This window comes from Erinaceus europaeus, chromosome 18 (genome assembly GCF_950295315.1).
Source record: "Erinaceus europaeus chromosome 18, mEriEur2.1, whole genome shotgun sequence".
NCBI lineage: Eukaryota > Metazoa > Chordata > Mammalia > Eulipotyphla > Erinaceidae > Erinaceus > Erinaceus europaeus.
Window position 1 is genome coordinate 12,486,177 of NC_080179.1, and position 22,166 is coordinate 12,508,342.

Genomic DNA, 22,166 nt, shown 5'->3' on the forward strand with positions numbered 1-22,166 from the left:
CATATGCCAAGACCCATACTGTAAAACCCTAGTAAAATGAATTAATAAATAAGTGGAAATTGGTCAACTGAAAGGACCCTAGTCCTCCTCTCTCCTTCCTCATTCCTCATCTCACTCACTTTCAGTTGCCTGGTGTTATCTGGAGGTCTGTCTGTGAGTCATGCTGAACCAGTGCTTAAAGTTCAGTGCTTCAAGATGGTAGAACAGAAATAACAGGAAGCCCAGATCCCTGAAGTTCATGGCGCCACCAGGCAAGTCCTAGGTCACGTTTTCAAGAAATATCATTTATAAGAAGGAAAATAATTTTTTTGGTTTTATTTATTTATTTATTTGTTTATTTTTGCCTCCAGAATTATCGCTAGGGCTCAGTGACTACACTACAGATCCACTGCTCCTCGCGGCTAGTTATTTTTTCATTGTGGTTGTTGTTGCTGCTGCTGTTGTTGGATAGGACAAAGACAAATTGAGAGAGGAGGGGAAGACAGAGAGGGGGAGAGAAAGATACCTGAACACCTGCTTCACCCATTGGGAAGTGACCCACCCCCTGCATGTGGGGATCCGGGGGCTCGAACTGGGATTCTTGCGGGGGTCCTTGTGTTTCGCACTATGTAAGGTTAACCCTGTGTGCTACCGCCCAACTCCCCAAAATAAATTCTTATATGTTGTTAAAAAACATAATAAAACAAGGAAGTTCATAGATAGTTTTAAAAGCCAGGCCAGAGGTTCAGAGAAGCTGTGGGTGTTTACAAAATCTGGAAAATCTCTTCAAACTCGTTGTGTGAATTAAATGAAGTTGAAGGTGTAAAGCACTTATACTAATGTCTTATACATGTTTATCTACATGTACGTATTAATAATGGCACCTACCAGTACTAGTGCAAATAACACTATAGAGGAAGTTTTGCCTTGAATTTTTTTATCTGAATAAATAGACTCATTCATGTTTATTTATATTATATCTATTTGTCAATATAAAGTTTAGACAGTTTAACTAATAACAGTATTAAGACAAATACTGAGCAATTTGTATGAAAAATACGCACAGCCCACAATGCTCCGGCAAAGAAAATGTGTTGTTTCAATGGCATGTCTGGTAGACAGAGCTAATATATAATCTTATGATACAGTTTTTAAACAACTAGTTATTAAAATGTTTGTTTTTTTATCAATACAGGGTATAGTTTGTGCTTTCTAAAAAGATCCAAAAATAGAATAACTTTTGGTCCAGCAAGTACACTTCTGGGCATATAACTCAGGGAGATGAAACAAGCTCTTAGTTGATAGTATGTGATTGTATTCATAGCAACATTGTTCACAATGACTAAAGCATGAGAAAAGACCAAGTTAGACTGGATTTGTTGTACTGCACCAAGTAAAGGATTCTTGTCTGTGTGTCTGTATGGGGGGGGGGGCGCTTGGGTCCTGCTGCATGATGGTAGAGAAAGACTGAGGCGGGAGTGAAAATGTTTTTCAGTAAACTGAGAAATTTTATATATGTACTGTATATACTATAAACTATTAATTCCCCCATAAAAATATTTAAGAAAGTAACCCAGGTGTCAGTTGATAGTTGAATGGATAATGAAATAGTATTCATCCTTAAAAAGGAAAGAAATTCTGATATATGTTAAAAGGCGAATAAAGGGCACAGGGCGGTGGCGCAGCGGGTTAAATGCACGTGGCGCAAAGTGCAAGGACCAGCATAAGGATCCCAGTTTGAGCCCCAGCTCCCTACCTGCAGGGGGGGGGTTTGCTTCAGGTGGTGAAGCAGGTCTGCAAGTGTCTATCTTTCTCTCCCCCTGTCTGTCTTCCCCCTCCTCTCACCATTTCTCTCTGTCCTATTCAACAACAATGACAACAATAATAACTACAACAATAAGACAACAAGGGCAACAAAGGAGAATAAATAATTTTTTTAAAAAACTGTGTATATGCCCCATAATTTCTTTATCTTTTTCTTTTTTTGCCTCCCAACCCATGTCCCCTCCTCTCTCAATTTCTCTCTGTCCTATACAGCAACAATAATAATAACAGCAACGTTAAAGAACAAGGGCAACAAAAGGAAAAAAAATAGCCTCTAGGAGCAGTGGATTCGTAGTGCAGGCACTGAGCCCCAGCAATAACCCTGGAGGCCAAAAAAAATAAAAGAAAAAAAAAAACTTTAAAAAAAAAAGGAGAAAAAAAAAGGAGGATAAAATTGAGTGAGCTAAGTGAAATTAGTAAGTTAGAAAAAGATAAGTACTGCATGATTCTAATTACATGTGATATTGTCAGTTGTCAAATATATATACATATACTAACCAGAGCAGTTAGCAGCTTAGTTTTATGGTGGTGCAGGGAACCTGGGACTTCAGAGCCTCAGGCATGAGAGTCTCTGCATAACCATTATGCTATCTACCCCCACCCCAAAGTTATATAAAGAAGAAAAAAAAGTTGAAAATGCTATGAAGATGATGGTAGTGATATTTGTACAACATCATGAATATGTCAGTATCACTGAGGTGTACATTTAAAAACTGTTGGGATAGTAATTTTTTGTGCATTATACACAATAAAAAAATCAGTGGAAAAGTGTTTTTCACAACTGTACAAAATACAGTTACAGCTTTTTGATTCCCCATGGATGACGTTTCACTAGAATTGAGTGGTGTGAAGACAGGCACTTCCCAGAGGGACAGACAGAAAAGGCATAGTAACCTCTGCAAAATTCTCTATATAAACGTCAAAGGTTATGAGAATGCCTGTAAGGTCTTTCATTGTGTCTAGTTGGAGATTTTTGTTTTTGTTAATGATACTCAAATCATATTTCAAATAAGCAAAATCCCCCCCAAAAAAACCTCTAGTACAACATATAAAAACTCATTTATTGTACCCATTTAGAGTATTCATTTCTTTATTATAATATGCTTATTATATCTATGAAGCCAATTTCCAGTACTAGTAACATAATTAATAACAAAATATTGTTCTAAGTTAAGGGAAACTAGGCCAAGGTTCAACAGGAGCTAGATATAGGAGAAGTCTGCATGGCAGAACTTCTGTAATGGGAAGGGCAAAAAATTATAGACAAAAAGGAGATTAAGCCAGAGAAGGGAAGAGAAATGTTGACATATGTACTCTGCATTATTGCTCATGTTCACTAGTGTAGAAAGCATTTTCTTTTTTGTTTCGCTTTTTTTAATTTTTAAAATTATCCTTTTTATTGTAGAGAGACAGCCAGAAATCAAGAGGGAAGGGGGAGATAGTGAGAAAGAGAGACACCTGCAGCCCTGCTTCACCACTCCGGCAGCTTTTCCTCTGCAGGTTTGAAATGGGGACTTGAACCCGAATTCTTGTGCACTCAACAACCCAGCCCCTAGAAAGCATTTTCTTTCTTCTTTTTGCCTCCAGGGTTATTGCTGGAGCTCGGTGCCTGCACCACAAATCCACTGCTCCTGGAGGCCATTTTTCCCATTTTTCTTACCCTTGTTTTTATTACTATTGTTGTTGTTTTTGCTGTTGTTGTTGTTGTTGTTGGATAGGACAGAGAAAAATCAAGAGAGGAGAGAAAGGGGGAAGAGAAAAAGAGACACCTGCAGACCTGCTTCACTGCTTATGAAGCAACCCCCCTGCAGGTGGGGAGCCAGGAACTGGAACCCAGATCCTTATGCTGGTCCATGACGTGTGTGCTTAACCCAGTGTGCTACCATCCAGCCTCCAGCATTTTCTTTCTCTTCCTTCCTTCCTTCCTTCCTTCCTTTTTTTTTTTCTTTTAGTATTTTCTTCATGTAACACTCCAAGTCTGCTCCACCTAATTAACAGAAAGAAAGGCCATCTGCATACACAGAAAGTACTGCCTTTACTGCTGAATATTTCTAATTGCCTTTGCCTTAGAATTAATCAGTGTTTCAGTCCCATTCTCAAATCACTTCTCCATTTTTCTTCTCCTTTTCTTTTGGTCTGAACCTGCAGTTCCACACATTCCATGCTGCACTCCAGACCCTCTACACAGTCATCCACCTTAAGTGGGCCTTTGTGGACGTAAACCACTCTTTGGAGACTAGGTCCTTGCAGTCAGCTGCCAAAATGTCCTTTTGACTCTTTTATGCAACTCATGACACATACTGAGTTCCCACCAGTAGGATTAACTTTGGGTGGAAATGCACTGTGTATTTTAGACACAGGTCATTGTTTGCTGTTCTGATTGGCTATGTACACAGTAACTTAAGCAATGCCTCTGGACATTTTAAGGTAGGGTGTGGATATTATGGGACACATTTGTCAACTCTTACCTTTTTCTTGAAGGCAGTTCATTGTAAACTTGCTTTCATCAGCTTGCTTTGGTTTGGAGCAACTGTTTGCTGGAATGGAAGGAGCCTGTTTTTAAGAGCTGAAGCAACCAGGACAAAGAGGTCAGGTAATTTTAAGTACATTCTAAATGTCCAGCATAAAAATGAACCCTCATGGGGCTGGACTGTGGCATCCCCAGCTGAGCTCATGTGTTACAATGTGCAAGGACCCTGGTCCAGCCCCCACCCAGAGGTGGAAATCTTCACAAGTGACAAAGCAGTGCTGCAGATTTTTTTTTCTTTCCTTCTCCTATTCTATCTCCCCCTTCCTTCCCTGTCAATTTCTCTCTGCTACTGCCTAGTAAGTACTAAAAAAGATCTTAAGAATTAAGGTGGGGCCGGGTGGTTGTTACAATGTGCAAAGATCCAGGTTCAAGCCCCCAGTCTCCACCTGCAGAAAGCTTTGCCAGTGGTGAAGCAGGGCTGCAGGTGTTTCTCTCGTTTCTCTACCTCCCCCTTTCTCTTGATTTCTGTCTTTCTCTAATATATAAAAATAATAAAAATATATTTCTTTAAAAAAGAAAGAATTACGGAAAAATCAAACCACTTATAGCATTTATACCTACTCTCCCAAGTTTACTCCAACTTGTTACCTCACAGTGTCCAATGAAATCTGAGGTTCTGGGAGTCAGGCGGTAGGGCAGCGGGTTGAGCGCACGTGGCACAAAGCGCCAGGACCGGCCTAAGGATCCCAGTTTGAGCTCCCCCCGCTCCCCACCTGCAGGGGAGTCGCTTCACAGGCAGTGAAGCAGGTCTACAGGTGTCTATATTTCTCTTCCCCTCTCTGTCTCCCCCTCCTCTCTCCATCCTATCCAACAACGACGACAAAAATAATAACTAGGACAATAAAAAGGGCAACAAAAGGAAATAAAAAAATAAAGTCAACAATATCTTTAAAAAAAAGAAAGAAATCTGAGATTCTACATGTGGTTTCCATCTTGCTGGAGCAGCAGAGACAGAGCAGGAACCTGCATCAGGGCTCGCGACTGCAGAGCAGCTCTCTCATAGGCTGGGAAATCATGTATTGCTGATCACCCACGGACATGCAAGAACACAATCCCCTTTTAAGCAAAATACTATAAGGATCCTTATTCTATTAGCAAAACAGAGCATTGATATTGACCCAGCTTTCTACACCTTGGCCCTGAACCTGAATGAATGTGCTTTTAGATCAAGGTATGGATTTATACATAGACAGGCCTCATTTAACTCTGTTTACTGCTGTATCTTCCCCTCTGGCTGTGTCCCAGAGATTTCTGATGGCTCCAGTTACTAGAGTTAGTGACTCTGATGTGCTTGCGTTTGACCTCTGATCTACTCTTCAGTGTTATTTTCAGCTGTTCTTTGACAGGGAATTCAACAGCTGCTGCTTAATACCACAGACAACTTGTGACACGCTGAGTTTCTAGCAATAGGATTAATCTGCCAGTGTTGGGATCTGATTTGAAGTTGTCTATAATTTCTCTGTACTGTGTGTGTTGGGGGGACGGGGCAAGATGGGGCAGGGCAAGGAGACGAACCAGACCTGAAGCATGTTATTCCTTGTCTTAAAAAAAAGTGTTAATGTACGGGGGTTGGGTTGTATGGTAGCGCAGCGGGTTAAGCACACATGGCGCAAAGCGCAAGGACCTGAGTTAAAGATCCCGGTTCTAGCCTCGGACTCCCCACCTGCAGGGGAGTCACTTCACAAGTGGTGAAACAGGTCTTCAGGTGTTTATCTTTCTCTCCCCCTCTCTGTCTTCCCCTTCTCTCTCCATTTCTCTCTGTTCTATCCAACAATGAGCGACATAACACAACAATAATAACCACAACAAGGCTACAACAACAAGGGCAACAAAAGGGGGGGGGGATGGCCTCCAGGAGCAGTGGATTCATGGTGCAGGCACTGAGCCCAGCAATAACCCTGGAGATAATAATAATAATAATAATAATAATAATAATAATAATAATAATAAGTGTTAATGTACACACACACACACACCATACCCCTGCTATCTCATAATTTTGTAAATCAATATTAAATCACTAATAATAATAAAAAATAAAATAAAGGCTGAAGTGCCTTACTTCCTGGTAGTGATACCTGGTAGTGATACCTGACTTGAACAGTCACACACACAAGTCCTGAAATGAGTAAATACCAATGGAAAGGTTTTCGAAATGTCCTGAAGAAATCTATGGCTCTTAGAAAATGTGACCATTCCATGTAAACTTCCTTTGAGGTCTAGGAAATAAAATCAACCTACAAATATATTTCCAGCAGTTTTGTGACTCAAGTCCCAAACAAACACCAGAACATAACTTTTAAAGTCTGTTTTTCTGGGTTTACTTCGCACGAGGGAGACTGGAAACATCTGCAAAGACTGATTCCCAGGTCTACAATGTCTGTCTGCTTTCAAAGCCCACCACCATACTTGGTGTAGTTTTAGTCGCAAAACTAATCTGGGCTGTCAGGATGTCACCTTCTTCTTCTTCTTTTTTTTTTTCTTTCCATTTGTTATCAAACATGAGCTGATAGGCAGAGAGCTAGAAACAGTGCTCCACAGTTAAGACAATGGTAAAAATAACAAACGCTTAGTGTTACCATACTAGGGGGTGTGGCGATTCTCTCCTCTTCTTTCCTCCCTCACTCTCTCTCTCAGGATAAGCTCAATGGGGCTGACTATTTTTAACCTCCTGTTCTTTTTCTTTCTCTCTCTCTTATTTTTTTTTTCCCATTAGCAGAGTGATCAGTGCGAGCACAGCTCTTTCACTGAATGAGTCCAAGTAACCCTGTGACTGCCTTCTGAAATGACAAGCAGACACACATCTGCACAGAGGCTGTCCAAAGTGTAAGCTTCCTCGTCACTATGTCCAGCCGAGGAAGACCTGCTGTGGGGCTTTCTACAACAACAGTCAGTTCAGTAGCTGTGCAGGCTGGGGACTCTAAAATTGTTATAGCTATCATAAAGGTAAGTTCACAACTTTCTTTTTCTTTTTCTGTAAGACTATGGACTTCTTACTTTGTGTAGCTAATCTTAAGAAAAAGACTACAAAATCGTCTGTACATGACATCTGGAAGATAATCCAGCAGGAACATGTGAACTGCTTTCTTAAATCGGCCAAAGAAATCTCCACAAAGTTTTAGCCAGTTACTGGGGTTTCTGTTTTGGTTAGTTAGAAAGCACACACAGCTGCTTGATTAAAGTAGTAACAGTAATAATAATAATACCACTAAATCTTCTGGTATATGCTTTTGATTTGCTTTCTAACAGCAAGACATTTATGATGACACTGTCCTGATTGTTGGGCTGAAAAGTTAAGTAGGTGTGTGTGTGTGTGTGTGTGTGTGTGTGTGTGTGTGTGATTTTTTTTCAGTGCATGCAATGGAGGAGGGAAGTAGGAGATCATAGCAAATAGAGGATAATAGTGTTTTGAATATGAAAGAGCTCAAGAAACACCTAATAAGAGCCTTTGACACAAGTGTTCTCTGTATTACTAGTTCTAACCTGGCCTGGTAAAGTCTTTAGTAAATACTTATCATGTTGTTGGGGGAATAAAGACCCTGCCAGAGAAGGTGCAAAGAAAGGGCATGTGTCAAATCTGCTTTTAAGAGAAGGAAGTTAAAGCCGCTGGGGTTCAGGTTAATGCAGGTTCTGTGTCAAGCAATTTGTCTGTTTACTATTGATTTGCATAGATAGCCATATATCTTCATACTGAAAAAAGACATCCATCATTGTCTTTCCTATATAAATGTCCTGCAAAGCTCCTTGAAGCTTTCTTTATGCTTGAATTTTAGACTATTCACCAGCAAATAAGCTGGTGTTCACAGAAAAGATATTTTTAGGAAGCCTCCAAAATTGAATCAAATGGCTCTTCTAGCTTCTTACGGTGGCATTGGGTAGGAGATCTACTTAACTTAATTGGTGAAAATGTCACATGCATGTGAAGACTTGCTAAATGGAAGCAGTACTTGACTTTGCATCACTGGAGGCAAAGCTTTCTTTCCTCCAGAGGCTGATTTCCCAGTGATGTTTAGACTCGGCCCCGTATAAACAGAACCTCTGAGCTAATTCCTCTGCCCTCTAGCTTTTCCTTTCCTTTTTTTTTCTTTCTTTCTTATTATTTTTTTTAGCCTCTAGCTTTTTCAAAAATAGTAAGTAGCCATGAAGACAACCATAAAGCAGAAGTAGCAAAATCTCATAATCTGCATGTGATTTGGGGATTTTTTAAATAGCATCTGTAATTTTCAGCAGTGAGAAAAAACATAGCTGAATTCACTTTTTAATGGCATTTGCTTTTCTTTTTCTTAACTACAAAACAATTTTTAGAGCAGGCTGAAAAAATGTGCACAGAATAAATATAGAAGAGGAAATTGAAATTTTTTTTTTTAAAAGCCCTCTAGCATTACACTGGAAACTCTTCTTTTAACTGAACCTTTTCTAACTTTGTTTCCTATGAGTAAGGTCCCTTTTGCAGCCCTGTGTAAATCAGCCCCAAGTTACTCAAACAGGAAAGTTCCTGTCAAAGAAACAGAGCTGTCAGTGTCTGATCAATATGGATTTCTTATTTCTGAAGTGTCTTGGATATTAATTATCTAGGATAGACACACATTCTACTTATTTTTCTTCATAAAATTCACTTATTCACATGCATGTACCTGTTCATGAATTTTCTTTCTTAAGTAGTTATCAATTCTTAGGAAAGTAATATCTCAGGAAATTCAGTGATGAATTATTTCTTGGAGCATTGAAAGAGTCCTGAGTGTGGAAAACAAGTTGTCTATATTCAAATGACTCTAGTCACATAAAATTTTCATTTTATTAATATTTTTGTATATACTTTATTGAATACTCAGGAAATAAAAATTGGGAAATGTTATAGTTTAACTAATATATAGAAACCACTTACTGACTGTTTATTCTTTTGACTATAAAGACACTAATTAGCCTAAACTGCAATAAAAAAATCCTTCCTTTATTTTAATATATCTTAATACTGTATTTGCTTACTATTGGATAGAAACAGAGAGAAATTGAGAGGATAGGTAAGATAGAGAGGAAAAGAGACAGAGAAACATCTGCAGCCCCGCCTCACCCCTCATGAAGCTTTCTCCCTGCAGGTGGAAAACAGGGGCTTAAATCAGGTCTTTGTGCACTGTAATATGTGCACTTAATCAGGTGTGCTACCACCTGGCCCTCAAAATCCTTCCTTTATACCAAAGTTTGCATCCTAGTTGCCTATGTATTATTTTTTGGGATTTAGTTTTGTGGGAAAATGCATAATCATATGAAATATCATATGGCTTTGTAATATTCAACAATACACAGTGTGTTGTATATGCTCTTCACTTTGCAAATTTTATAATGAAATCCAATATGTCAGGAGAAAAACAATTTATCTGAAGAATGGTAAAAATAGGTAGGACATGGGTTTATGTTAGAGCTGTTTTATTTCAGTTAGTTAAAATTACCTCTATGCAGGAGCAAGGTGTGACTTTTTACAGCATAACAGTAAAGCTGGTCAACCTACTAGGAAAAAAGAAAAGAAAAATAAGGAAAGGGGTAAAAAGAAGCAAACAAGTGGAACTGAAACTTCATTTTATCTTATTTCTAGTGTGGCAAGCAGATACAACTTCAACTGGCTGAATCACAGCCCAATCTTTTAGAAATTGGTAGCAGTCAAGATGAAACAAAAAAACTTCTTCACGATCACGAACTTCTTTTGGCCAAGCTCAAGGTAAGTTATTAAGATATGATGCAAGTGCAAATTTTTTTATTAACTACTTTTTAAAAAATTATTTATTTTCCCTTTTGTTGCCCTTGTTGTTTTATTGTTGTGGTTATTATTGTTCTTGATGTCGTCATTGTTGGATAGGACAGAAAGAAATGGAGAGAGGAGGGGAAGACAGAAAGGGGGAGAGAAAGACAGACACCTGCAGATCTGCTTCACCACCCGTGAAGCGACTCCCCCGCAGGTGGGGAGCTGGGGCTCGAACTGGGATCCTTAAGCCGGTCCTTGCGCTTGGTGTCACGTGCGCTTAACCCGCTGCGCTACCGCCGGACTCCCTGCAAGTGCAAAATTTAAAACAATTAGAAAATCGCTTTTTTTTTTTTTTAACTCCTTTGGGTTCCTCTAATTTCACTGAGCTATAGACAGTTTGACATAATGCCAGATCAGATCATGGGAAAATATCATGGTTGTTTGTAAGCAAATATCAACACTGCAGATAAGCAACAATATATTTATCACCAGAACTTCATCACTCTGGGACAACTTTTTCAGACCAAGACTGAGAGACAGAGGGAGAGAAGTAGCACAACACCCAAGCTTCCACTAATGCAGCAGGGCTCAGGCTCAAACTGGGGTCTACAGCAACACACAACAGCACCTTTGGGTGAGCCAGCTCAGTGACTTGGTTTATTATTTTTTTAATCTAAAGTGATAGAAATATGAAGCGATAATATTTTCACCATGAATAAATAAGTAATTTTCCTCCTCAACATTCCCAGTGGGAAAATAATTCCATCATTTTTCCATTTCATATATTCTGCTGACAAGTCAGAACAACACATTCACATTTTCTTTTGTTAATGACACCTGCTGGCAAGAATAACAGAGGCTCCACCACCACCCTGACCCCCCACCCCTGCCCAACTCTGTTGCACTTTCAAAAATACATGATTTTATCTTTAATATTAAGTATTTTTGTAACCAAATAATCAGAGTTATTATTTCATCTATTTTTGTGGTTCTTTTGGTGAAGAGTGTATAATAATGCTGGTTTTGAGATGGTCAGATTAAGTATCTACTCAAGGCCAGCTATTTGCTGGGCTCAGTGCAATCAGGGGAATACATTTTTCTTGACCTGTCATGGTGTTTTTTAATCTGTTATTTAATGTCTACCTCCTTAAGGCACAGGGATACATGTGTACTGAGTAGGAAACACCTCATAGGAGTTAGACCCAGACTGTATCTTGGTGCTGATGGTTTAGACCTGATTCAAACATTTCCAGAGTCATATCTCAACTTTTGCCAGGACAGATGATCAAGAGATTATGTAGATCAACATTTCCAGAGTGAACAGATTTTAAAAAGTGTATATATATTTAATTTTTATTTATAAAAAAGAAACACTGACAAAAACCATAGGATAAAAGGGGTAAAACTGCACAGTTCCCACCACCAGAATGCTGGATCCCCTCCCCTCCCCTGATAGCTTTCCTATTCTTCCTCCCTCTGGGAATGTGGACCCAGGGGCATTATGGGATGCAAAAGGTGGAAGGCAGAAGCAATTACAAATATGTGTATATTAAGGGATAGTTCCTTTCTTCTGAATGAAAGCAGACAACACTGGAAGTCCTCTGTAATACTTTGTCCTTCAAGTTTTCATGAACTAAATGCATGCACAGTAAACTTTTCAACATTGTTGTAGTGCAAAAAGGATTTTATACATATAAAACACATGTATGGTGATTTTGACAAATCACTATGTGACTTCCACCTTCCAGATGCATAGGTCACTAATTCAACCCTATTACTCATTATTATACTGTCAGGTATGCACAGAAAATTGTTGGATACAATATAGTTCCTTTCAAATGGTGAGAACATTAGTAGTTCAATAAGTCAATAATATTCAATATTTAATGCTCACTCCAGTCTTTTTCCTAAGTTGATGACCTAGCGATTTGCTCTAATTGTACAGACTGCACTCTTAAGGGATGTGGGAGGGTATGGAATTTGATAGTGACTTCACTCTGATTCATGCAAAGCTGTTAGTCTCTCTGGTCTCAGGTTCTTTATTGGAAAAATTGTTGTGCTAATAGTTACCCTCAAACTTTTAAAAAGGAGATTTGGGGGAGAAAAAAAACACCAAATATGTATATCAAATGGCAGAATTATCATGATAATGGGGAATACCTCAAAGCAACTTAGTTGTTTACTTTGACAAAAAGCTATTTTCTGCCTTCCATTGATAAATATTTCTTCAAACCCTGGTATTAGACTAATGGGAAGAAATGTGGGAACACACAGAATTTTTATGAGTGTTTCTAATGCCTGTGTCCTAGAAATCTTTTTTTCCCCTTTCGGCGATGTACTGAATAATTCTAATTGAACATCCAGAGGGAAAAGATTTCCCTATTTTCATGAAAACATGTCATGTGGGAAAAGCATTAACTAACTCCCAAAAGGCATCTCGACTCTCAAACTGTACTTAGGTTATTTCAGATGACAGAGAGAAATATGTGGGGAAAGAGATAAGTAAGATTTAATTCCGATAAATATTGACCTGTGGTCACTATTGACATTAAGTCCTAGGTGGCTCAAGAAGGAAAAATGGAGTTGTAATAACTAAGGAATGTTCTTGGGACGGACAGTTCTTACCTTTATTATGATTCTGGGACCCAACACACACCTAGCAAGTACCAGATTAAGTCAAGTCAAGTGGAGGTAGTAAAATTATGATTTGACTCATATGTAGAAGATGTAACAAAATGAAGAAACAAAAGCAAACTCTCAGTATATGAGAACAAAATGGTGGTTACTAGAGGTGAGGGGGTTAAAGTGGTTAAAAGCAGTCATTTGTATTGTCAATTGATAGGGGAAAACTAGGTTTGGGGGGATGATATTAGTGTATTATATACTGGTGTTGAATTATAATGATATGTACTTGAAACATACATGTTATGAACTGATCTTGTTTCTATAAAATTATTATTTTTTAAAGAACCAAGGAAGCCCTGAGTCATTGGCTTTTCTTTTTTTAAAAATATTTTTTTATTTTATGTTTTTATTTTATTTATTTGTTTATTATTGGGTAGAGACAGAGAGAAATTGAGAGGGGAGAGGGAGATAGAGGAGAGAGACAGAGAGACACCCACAGCCCTGCTTCACCACTCGTGAAGCTTTCCCCCTGCAGATGGAGACCAGAGGCTTGAACCCAGGTCCCTGTGCACTGTGGTGTGTGTGCTTAACTATGTGCTCCTTCCCTTGGCCCCCTCATTGGCTTCTCTATTTGTGGTATGTGACATTAGCAAACTGTAAAGAATGACCCTTTTGAGTATCAAATACAGAAATATTTTAACTCTGATTTCACTCATAAATCTATTGATTCTCTGATTCTGACCAAATCTATGATTCAATAAATGTTTTCTTTTACTGTTTCTGTCTGCTTAGCTAGAAACTTAGCTAAAGAAAAGGGAAAAATAGAGGGTGAAATTTGGTCTAGGTGTGGTCTTTGCAGAAAAGCCAAAGACTCTGGGAAAAGTATAGGGAAAGGCCTTTAGAAGGTATTAGGCACGAGTGTTCACATATTGATCATTGGGAGATAAGAGGTTGTATTCATGTGATAACAACTATCTTATAAGTCATTATTTTCCTATTCAAGTGATAACAATTTAAAATGAATGGACTAGAGACAACCAGACATATTAGTAGTAAAGCTAAGATTTGTATTGACTTTTTCCTTAAAGGACTGTAAGTGACATTGTTTGCATTTATAATATTGTATAGTCATTGTCACTATTCCCTAAAAAAAATTTTTTTTAGTCACCTTGAACAGAAACTGTGACCTACTGTAAACCAATGATTACCCTTTCTTCCTTCCTTGGTAATTTTTAACCTTTATGTCTCTATGAATTTGTTTTTTTAGCTATTGTATATAAATGGAATCCTGTGATGTCTGTACTTTTGTATCTGGTTTATTTCGCATAGCATATAGTGTCTTCAGGGTGCGTGCATATTGTAGCATGTTTCAGAATTTTATACCTATTCTGTGAATGAGTAGTATTCTATAGTTCTGCTATCCTACATCTAATTTATTCAGTCATTCTGTTTCTAGAATGGACTGTTTCCACTTTGCAGCTATTCAGAATAATATTACCATGAGCTTTGACAAATACAACTATATGTCTGAATATTCATTAGGGTCTTTTGGATAAATACCTAGGAATGGAACTGCAATGCCATATGAAACTTTCATGCTTAATTAAAGTTTTAATTAATTAATTAATTAATTGAGAGGGGAAGAGAGAGAGAGAGGAGCAGGCCAACCAGCACTGTAACACCTACAGTACTAGAGATTGTACTCAGGATCGCATGCTTGCAGTTGTGAAATTCTACCACTGTGCCAATTCCCAAGCTGCAAAGCTTAATGAAAGGTATCTGAACGCCAACTTGGGTTTTCTTCCACAATTAACACTTAATGCTTAACTTTTTGAGGAAACACTCAAAGAAACGTTTTACACAATAGTTACATCATATTACCATCCAATCAGAGATATACACATTTTGATTTCTCTAGATCCTTGCTAAAACTTATTCTTTCCTGATTGTTTCCTTGCTATTTGGTGTGAAGTTCTACCAAATAGCTCATGGTGATTGTAATTTGCATTTCCCAAATGACTAGTGATATAATGTATCTTTTCGTGTCTTACCAGATAGTTGTATATTTTCTTTGAAGAAATGTCTTTTCCAGCCTTTTGCTTAATTCAAGAAAGACAGATTTGCTTTAATTGCTGAATTGCAGGTTTTTAAAAAAAATATTCTGGATATTAATTTCTTATCAGATATAAGATTTGCAATTCATTTCTCATATTTCTCAGACTTTTTTCTCACTTTTCGGAAGTGTCTTTTGGTATTTTTATTTTTGTGTCTTTCAGTATTACAGGGGTGTTTGGTGGTGGTGTAACCTGTAACGCACACATGCTACCAGGCACAGAGACCCAGGTGAAGACCCTGATCTCCACCTGCAGGGAAAAGCTACACGAGTGGTGTAGCAGTTCTCCGGGTGTCTCTCCCTCCTTATCTCCTTCTGATTTCTCTTTGTCCTATTAAATAAAAGAAAGGGGGGTAAGAGGGAAAAATAGCTGTAGGGATCAAAGCTTCCTGGTGTAGGCACTGAGGCCCAGAGATAACCCAGGTGGCAAAAAACAAACAAACAAACAAAATTATTTCAATAAAGTAAAATGGTGTGATTTGAATGACATATAGCTACATATCAGATAGACTTTAAAATTTTATTATTAGTGATTTAATAATAGTTTATAAGATGATAAGGTTACAGGTATTTAGTTCCACATCGTACCCACCATCACAGCTCTGTGTTTACTCCTCCCTTGTCTTTATTTATTGGATAGACACAGGCAGAAATCGAGAGGAAGGGGGATACAGAGAGGGAAAAGGACAAGTGAGACACCTGCAGCGCCACTTCGCCACTTGTGAAGCTTTCTCCCTACAAGGGGGAGCCAGGGGCTTGAACCTGGGTCCTTGCACATTGTAACAAGTGCTCAACCAGGCACACCACCACCTGGCCCCTGGGAATACTTAACTCTCAGCAAGGTGATAAACAGTTTAAAAAACAAGACCCAGAAACACAGACCATAGAAATATGAGACAACTTTAAAATATGAAAGAGGAGGAAGAAGTGGACAGGGGATGTCCAAGTAGGGAAACATTTATATCATGTTTATTTTGAATGCAATAAAGCCCTTTAAGACAGTATGGGAAGAAGACTAATATCTTTCACATCATCTGTGGTATAACAGTGTTTTATGCTCATTGTTAACATTATAGATGACCCTGCACTTCTGTAGAACCACCAGTTAGGAAATTCTACTCTCTCATAAATGGAAAGATGCTTCCCCTCATTTTTCTTCATTCCTTTCTCTTTGTAAGAATAAGAACGTTACTGAGTGGGTGAGACAAGGGAAAGATGTGACCACCAAGGGGAATTTAGTCTCAGTGGCTTTCCCTGCAGAACGTGACTACAGTGGGCTGCAGATTCTGCACTCTGCTTCTGCTGTCCTGAAAAGACACCCCTCTTTAATAAAGGCAGCCCTCAGCCCCACCCAGCCAGCGCAACTGAATAATGTGTTGGTCTCGCAGACCAGCAGTCCATGGGCAAGTCCCAAGAATTAGATTTTGGGGAGAAAACATGAAAAACACATCAACTACATCCTCCAGTTCAGTTGCATTGGCAATAAGAGCAGATATTTTCATCCTTGTCTGAGCTTCATGTCTATTTCTCAGTTGGTTCCAAATCTAGATGGCAAAGAGATGAGATTCATTAGCACTTTCCAAATTCAATGACTTAATTGACCTGGGACTCAAGGAGGTCTGAACTGTGGTGTTCTAGACATACATAGCACCTATCTTATTTTTCATCAACCATTTTGGGAGAAGTCAGTCAAAAAGGAAAATAATAACACAGTAGTCTTGGGGGAATGGAACTAGTAGACAGTTTAATTTTATTTTAGGCTTGGAAAACTTTTTTTAAATTAAAAAATAATAGTAGTATTCTCACAAGTATGAAGCTGCAAAACTACCCAGTAATTGTCCAGGGCTTACTTGGTACTTTTCCTAACCCTGAGGGTATCTCTCTTTTCTTAGACATTCAATCAATGGATAGTATGAAGCTGTGGGGTGGAATAAAATCTGAATAGCATTTCTTAGAAGGTGGAGAAGTATATAAAATCTTACAAATGTGATTTTTGTGACAGGAGTTGGTTTAAGAGAGGCTAGAGAATTCCTGACAATGAACTTCTCAGACATGGAGTGAAGGCACATTAATATTGTAAATGCCACACAATTATCTGCTACTAGCTCAGTCTACACCTGCGTTCAGAACTCAGCCGTACCAAAGGAAGCTAGTATATGACAGGAAAGGACTACTATAAGGAGAACATTTCATAGGGTCAGAGACTTAAGACTAAAAATGCCAAGAGGACATTCTCTTTCATCTCTGTTCTGGCTCAACTGTCAAGGTTGGACTTCTTGGCAGTTGCTGAAGGAAGGATTCATGGGAAACATGAGGCACTTATATTGCTTTGTGGTTGGGATACCAACTGACACAGAGCTGGCAAGAGAGACATAGTCCACATTTCTGCAGGGAACAGAGCAACTCTTGGTTATAGCAAATGGTGATAACTCTTTTGACAACCTTGGAAGGGTGCAATACATTCTTTGGCAAGCCTCCTATTTAGAAATGAGGTTTATGCCCCTTAAAACACTGTGACTGCTTTGATGAGTGGAACATAGCACAAATGATGTTGTGCCAGTTCTGGGCTGTTTGCTACTTATGACTATTTTCTATTCACTGTAGAGGACTAATGATAAGTAACAAATTACTTCTGAAGTTTGTGAATAATTTACATTTGGAAAAGTAAAAAACAAGCTCTAAGATATGTCTATTATAATTTAGTCTGACTTGCATTCTGATGTACTTTATGGGTCAGGAGAGGAGAGTTTGTGTTATAACTCAGCACACAGAAGTATGCACATAACATTATGTTTAATCTGTGGAATAAATGACTAATTCTGCCAGAGAAACCAGGGGAAACTCAACAGATGAGTTTTGCAGACACCATATTATTAACTTAGAGGACAGAAGATGGACTAGGAAAAAAATATTTTCAGCTTATGTGACAGTCAAATGGTTATGCTCCTTTATGTTGATAAAACAAATAAGCCAATGAAATCAATAAAAAGATAAGTCACAGAAGAGAGGAAAATTCCCAATAAATGTATAAAAAGATGCTCAACATCAAAAATAATAATAATCAGTTGACTAATGCACCATTAAAAGTGATAAAATATTGATAACATTCAATGATGGCGAGAAAGTGAGGAAAGCAACACTTAATTATATTGTTGGTGAAAATAGGCACAATCGTTTTGAAAACTGACCAGGATTAATATGTAAAATTTTGGGGTGGAGGAGATAGCACAATGGTTATGGAAATTGATTGTCATATCTGATATTCCAAAGTCCAACTTCAATGCCTAGCTCCACCAAATGCCAGAGCTCAGCAGTTTTCTGGTTAAAAAATAAAATAAAATAAATATATATATGTGTTTGTGTGTGTGTGTCCGTCCTCTGTAGTTATTACTTAGAAAGTAAATAGTCTTTAATACATAATTCTAGAATTTTTTTCATCGAATGCAGTAAAATCTTTGTTTATTATGACAAAAAGGTTCTTGGTTTGAGATTTAGACTGATAGGACAGGCTCTGACAGTTCAAGGAAAATTGATGAGAGGCAAATTAGGAGCACTGAACACACTCCCACTCCAGTCTCAACGCTGAGTTCATATTGAAATGTATCATTCATGCTACATCCAGAAGGGACCTGATATTTCTGTCCTAGAAAAGACTTAACTATGTACTACATATAATGAAGAATTAAGATTCTATTTTGTGTCTAAATTAACTATGACTCCTGCATGACTAGCTTTTTTTCGATTTATTTGTCTTTATTTTTTTTTTTTTAATTTGTGGGTTACAAGATTTTAAGATTACAGTGTATAGTTTCACAGTACACCCACGACTAAAGTGTCCTTACCCTTTCCACCTTCCAAAGATAATCACCATGGTTCTCATGAGTTTTAGAAACACTTTACTTGCTTCTGTGTTTTTTATTTTCTTTTGCAAGTTCACGTGTATCAGTTCTCTAGATTCCACATATGAGTGAAACCATCCAGTAGTTGCCTTTTATCTCTTTACTTATTTTGATAAACACAATTGGATTAGCTTTAACTGGAATGCTTCTCATCTCGACTCTAATGTATAAAATACAACTAATTTTTAAATGGTAGAACTTTCTTATCCTCATCACAAGTTCATGTTGCTTTTAGTCCTCAGGATAATAAAATAAAAGTTCTCCCTCCATGGCTATAATAGCCCTGTCCTTCAAATTACTTATATCCTCTATTTCCTTCCGACTGATATTTAAAGTTCAGGGACCTAAGTGACATCAGAATTTTTATTTTGTTGTATTAAAATTGGGTATTATTTCCAGGTGAAATAAAATAGCCACTAGCCTGACTCCAATAAATTCAAATATAACCCCTGTAGAATGTATATTTTGAGAATTCTGAAAAATAAAAACAGCAGGTAGATTTGTGAAAGAGACTATTTAAAAAATTGATGTTTTGTTAATTTGTTTTCTCTTCCTCTAATGTTGCCCAATTTTGATCCAAAAGCAAGCTGACACCACAAGTACATACCCAGTCTGGATAAAAAAGTCTTCTAAATTTAAACTGTTGAAAGAGGACTTTCATGGGTTAAAAAAAAAAAGGAGGAATGTCCTATTTTTAAAAAATATTTATTTATTCCCTTTTGTTGCCCTTGCTGTTTCATTTTTGTAGTTATTATTGATGTCATTGTTGCTGGATAAGACAGAGAGAAATGGAGAGAGGAGGGGAAGACAGAGAGGAGGAGAGAAAGATAGACACCTGCAGACCTGCTTTACCACCTATGAAGCGACTCCCCTGCAGGTGGGGAGCCGGGGCTCGAACCTGGATCCTTACGCAGAATGTCCTATTTTTGATGTTTATTTTCATTTTTTTCTCTGCCTCAGCCCAGGTAATTTCCCAAAGACAACCTTGATAGTGAAGATGGAAGTAGTTGAGTTGGTGCCCAAACCTGAGAGACAGCAAGCATTCTCTTTGAGCAGAGAATCTATGTCTCAGAGCTTGAGTGAATTAGCATTGCTTTTTCCTCTTTGTTCTCTGTTGGTGCCATAGACACAGTGGTGGAAAGTACAAGGCAGCATAAGAAACTGTCAGTCACATAATGTTTCAGTCTAGAGGATCTGTAAAAAGGGGTGAGGGTGGGGAGGCTATGTTCCATAGTAAAATATATCACCAGTGATAGAAAATAAAGAAGGTGATCTAACAGCCACCTTTGGCCAATTTTCAGCTCCATAGAGGTGTTTGTTACACACACACACACACACACACACACGTATGTACATACATATGCATACATATACACACATATATATATATTAAGAAAACCTAACTACTCTGTCAATACACAGAAAATCTAAGCTCTGAAATTTAATTTTATGGGACACAGTATTTTCCCTTAAGTTTCAGCTAAAGACATTTCAGTTTTTTTTTTTTATTTGCCTCCAGGGTTATTGCTGGGGCTCAGTGCCTGCACCATGAATCCACTGCTCCTGGAGGCCATCTTTTTCCCCCTTTTGTTGCCCTTGTTATTGTAGCCTTGTTGTGGTTATTATTGTTGTTATTGATGTCGTTGTTGTTGGATAGGACAGAGTGAAATGGAGAGAGGAGGGGAAGCAGGGGGGGTGGGGGGGAAGAAAGACAGACACCTGCAGACCTGCTTCAACGCTTGTGAAGCTACTCCCCTGCAGGTGGGAAGCGGGGGGCTCGAACCTGAATCCTTAAGCTGGTCCTTGCGCTTTGCACCATGTGCACTTAACTCACTGCACTACCGCCCGATCCCCTGACCTTTCAAATTTTTACATGATTGGAACAAGATAAACCAAACCACTAAAGCTACTGCTGCCTACTTTCTGAGGTTCTGAACTTTCTTGGCTCAACATCCTTAGAGACTACTTAAACTTTTATTAATGTGTTGTGAAAAAGGTACTTTTCTATTGTGTTATGCTTATTAGAGGAGCAATAAATAGAAATGTATGATGCATGTCACAAATACAGGTCACATATGTAATTTAAAATGTTATAATAATCACATACATTTTAGGCTATTAAATACTTATATTATAAAAAATAAATATCTCAAATGAATGTTTTCACCTGAGGAAATTAGAAAAATAAGAGCAAATTAAGGCAAAGTAGACAGAATGAAAAAAAATGTTAAAAAGAGCAGAAGTCAATGCCATTGTAAACAACAGAGATATGAATGGCTCTTTGGAAAGACCAATACAATTGGCAAGCCTCTAGCCAAGCTGAGAAAGCAGGTGAGAGAGGATGAAAATTACCAATATAATAAATGAAAGAAGGGATATTACACTAGATACCACAGACATGAAAATATACCATGGAACACACTGACAGCTCCATACACAGAAACCCAGCAGCTTACCTAGAATGGCCTAAGACATTGAAAGCAATACATTATTATTTTTTTTAACTTTTCATTTGAAATTTCAAATATGCTTTTACAATTACTTACTATTTTTAATAAAGATTTACTTGGGGGGAGGCTGGGTGGTAGCGTAGCAGGTTAAGTGCACATGGTGCAAAGTGCAAGAACTGGCATAAGGATCCCGGTTTGAGTCCCTGGCTCCCTACCTGCAGTGGGGTCGCTTCACAAGTGGTGAAGCAGGTCTGCAGGTGTCTATCTTTCTCTTTCCCTTTCTGTCTTCCCCTCCACTCTCCATTTCTCTCTGTCCTATCCAAATGACAACATCAATAACAACAACAATAATAACTATAACAATAAGACAACAAGGGCAACAAAAGGGAATAAATAAATATAAAAAAATAAAGCAGAACAAATTGTTTAGAAATCAGGAACCTAAAGGTAAGAATATAACAGATGAGATGCGGGTTCTCTATTTTGGGAAAAATTAGGAAGTCTATTTTAGGTATACTCCAAAAGGCCCATGACTTTACTAATTCTGAAAGCAATATATTTTATAAAATTCATCTAATATGCAAATTAAAGACACAAGTGTAGTTAATTTAGTAATATGCTTCCTCTATCTAAAATAGTACCTAACATACAATCCATTTTATATTAGGGGTCTAATAGTGGTTTACAAAATTATAAGATTTCAGGGGTACAATTTCACAGCCACACATAGTATATGTGAGTCACCACACTCTCTACCAAGATTCTCATCTGTTTTTTCTTATTAAGCCTTCAAAACCTGGTGCATACGTTCTGATAAGAACATATCACAACCTGAACTGATAATGATCATTCATAAAGACTGTATCTTATGGGAAACAAAATGGTTTATTGTTTCAGCTTAGGAGAAGTCTACATATAGCCAAGCGAACCTATGTAGGGCCTGAAAAAGTATGAACTGAGCTTTCTTTCAAGGCCAAGAAGATCAGGCGAAATACATCTTTTCTCCTCC

At 38.0% G+C, this 22,166-nt stretch overlaps 1 protein-coding gene and 1 long non-coding RNA gene across 7 annotated transcripts in view; one reads left to right on the plus strand and one right to left on the minus strand.

Moving 5' to 3' along the window:
* Positions 1 to 2,901: 2,901 nt before the first annotated feature.
* On the minus strand, positions 2,902 to 5,535 carry LOC132534241 (uncharacterized). Its single transcript, XR_009545917.1, has 3 exons — positions 5,452 to 5,535; positions 4,272 to 4,369; positions 2,902 to 3,790 (listed from the first exon to the last, which is right to left on the minus strand). It is a non-coding gene; the product is annotated as an uncharacterized LOC132534241 (long non-coding RNA).
* Positions 5,536 to 6,705: 1,170 nt separating this feature from the next.
* Positions 6,706 to 22,166, plus strand: part of CCDC141 (coiled-coil domain containing 141) — a 214,787-nt gene continuing 199,326 nt past the window's right edge. For 4 of the 6 annotated variants that reach the window (XM_060177639.1, XM_060177638.1, XM_060177640.1 and 1 more), the window contains exons 1-2: positions 6,966 to 7,279; positions 9,924 to 10,046. In XM_060177639.1, the coding sequence (XP_060033622.1) occupies positions 7,178 to 7,279; positions 9,924 to 10,046 (225 nt within the window). In that variant the 5' untranslated portion in view covers positions 6,966 to 7,177. Of the gene's footprint in view, positions 6,886 to 6,965; positions 7,280 to 9,923; positions 10,047 to 22,166 lie in introns of those variants that run through there. The other 2 variants (XM_060177636.1, XM_060177635.1) reach the window with 2 other exon arrangements.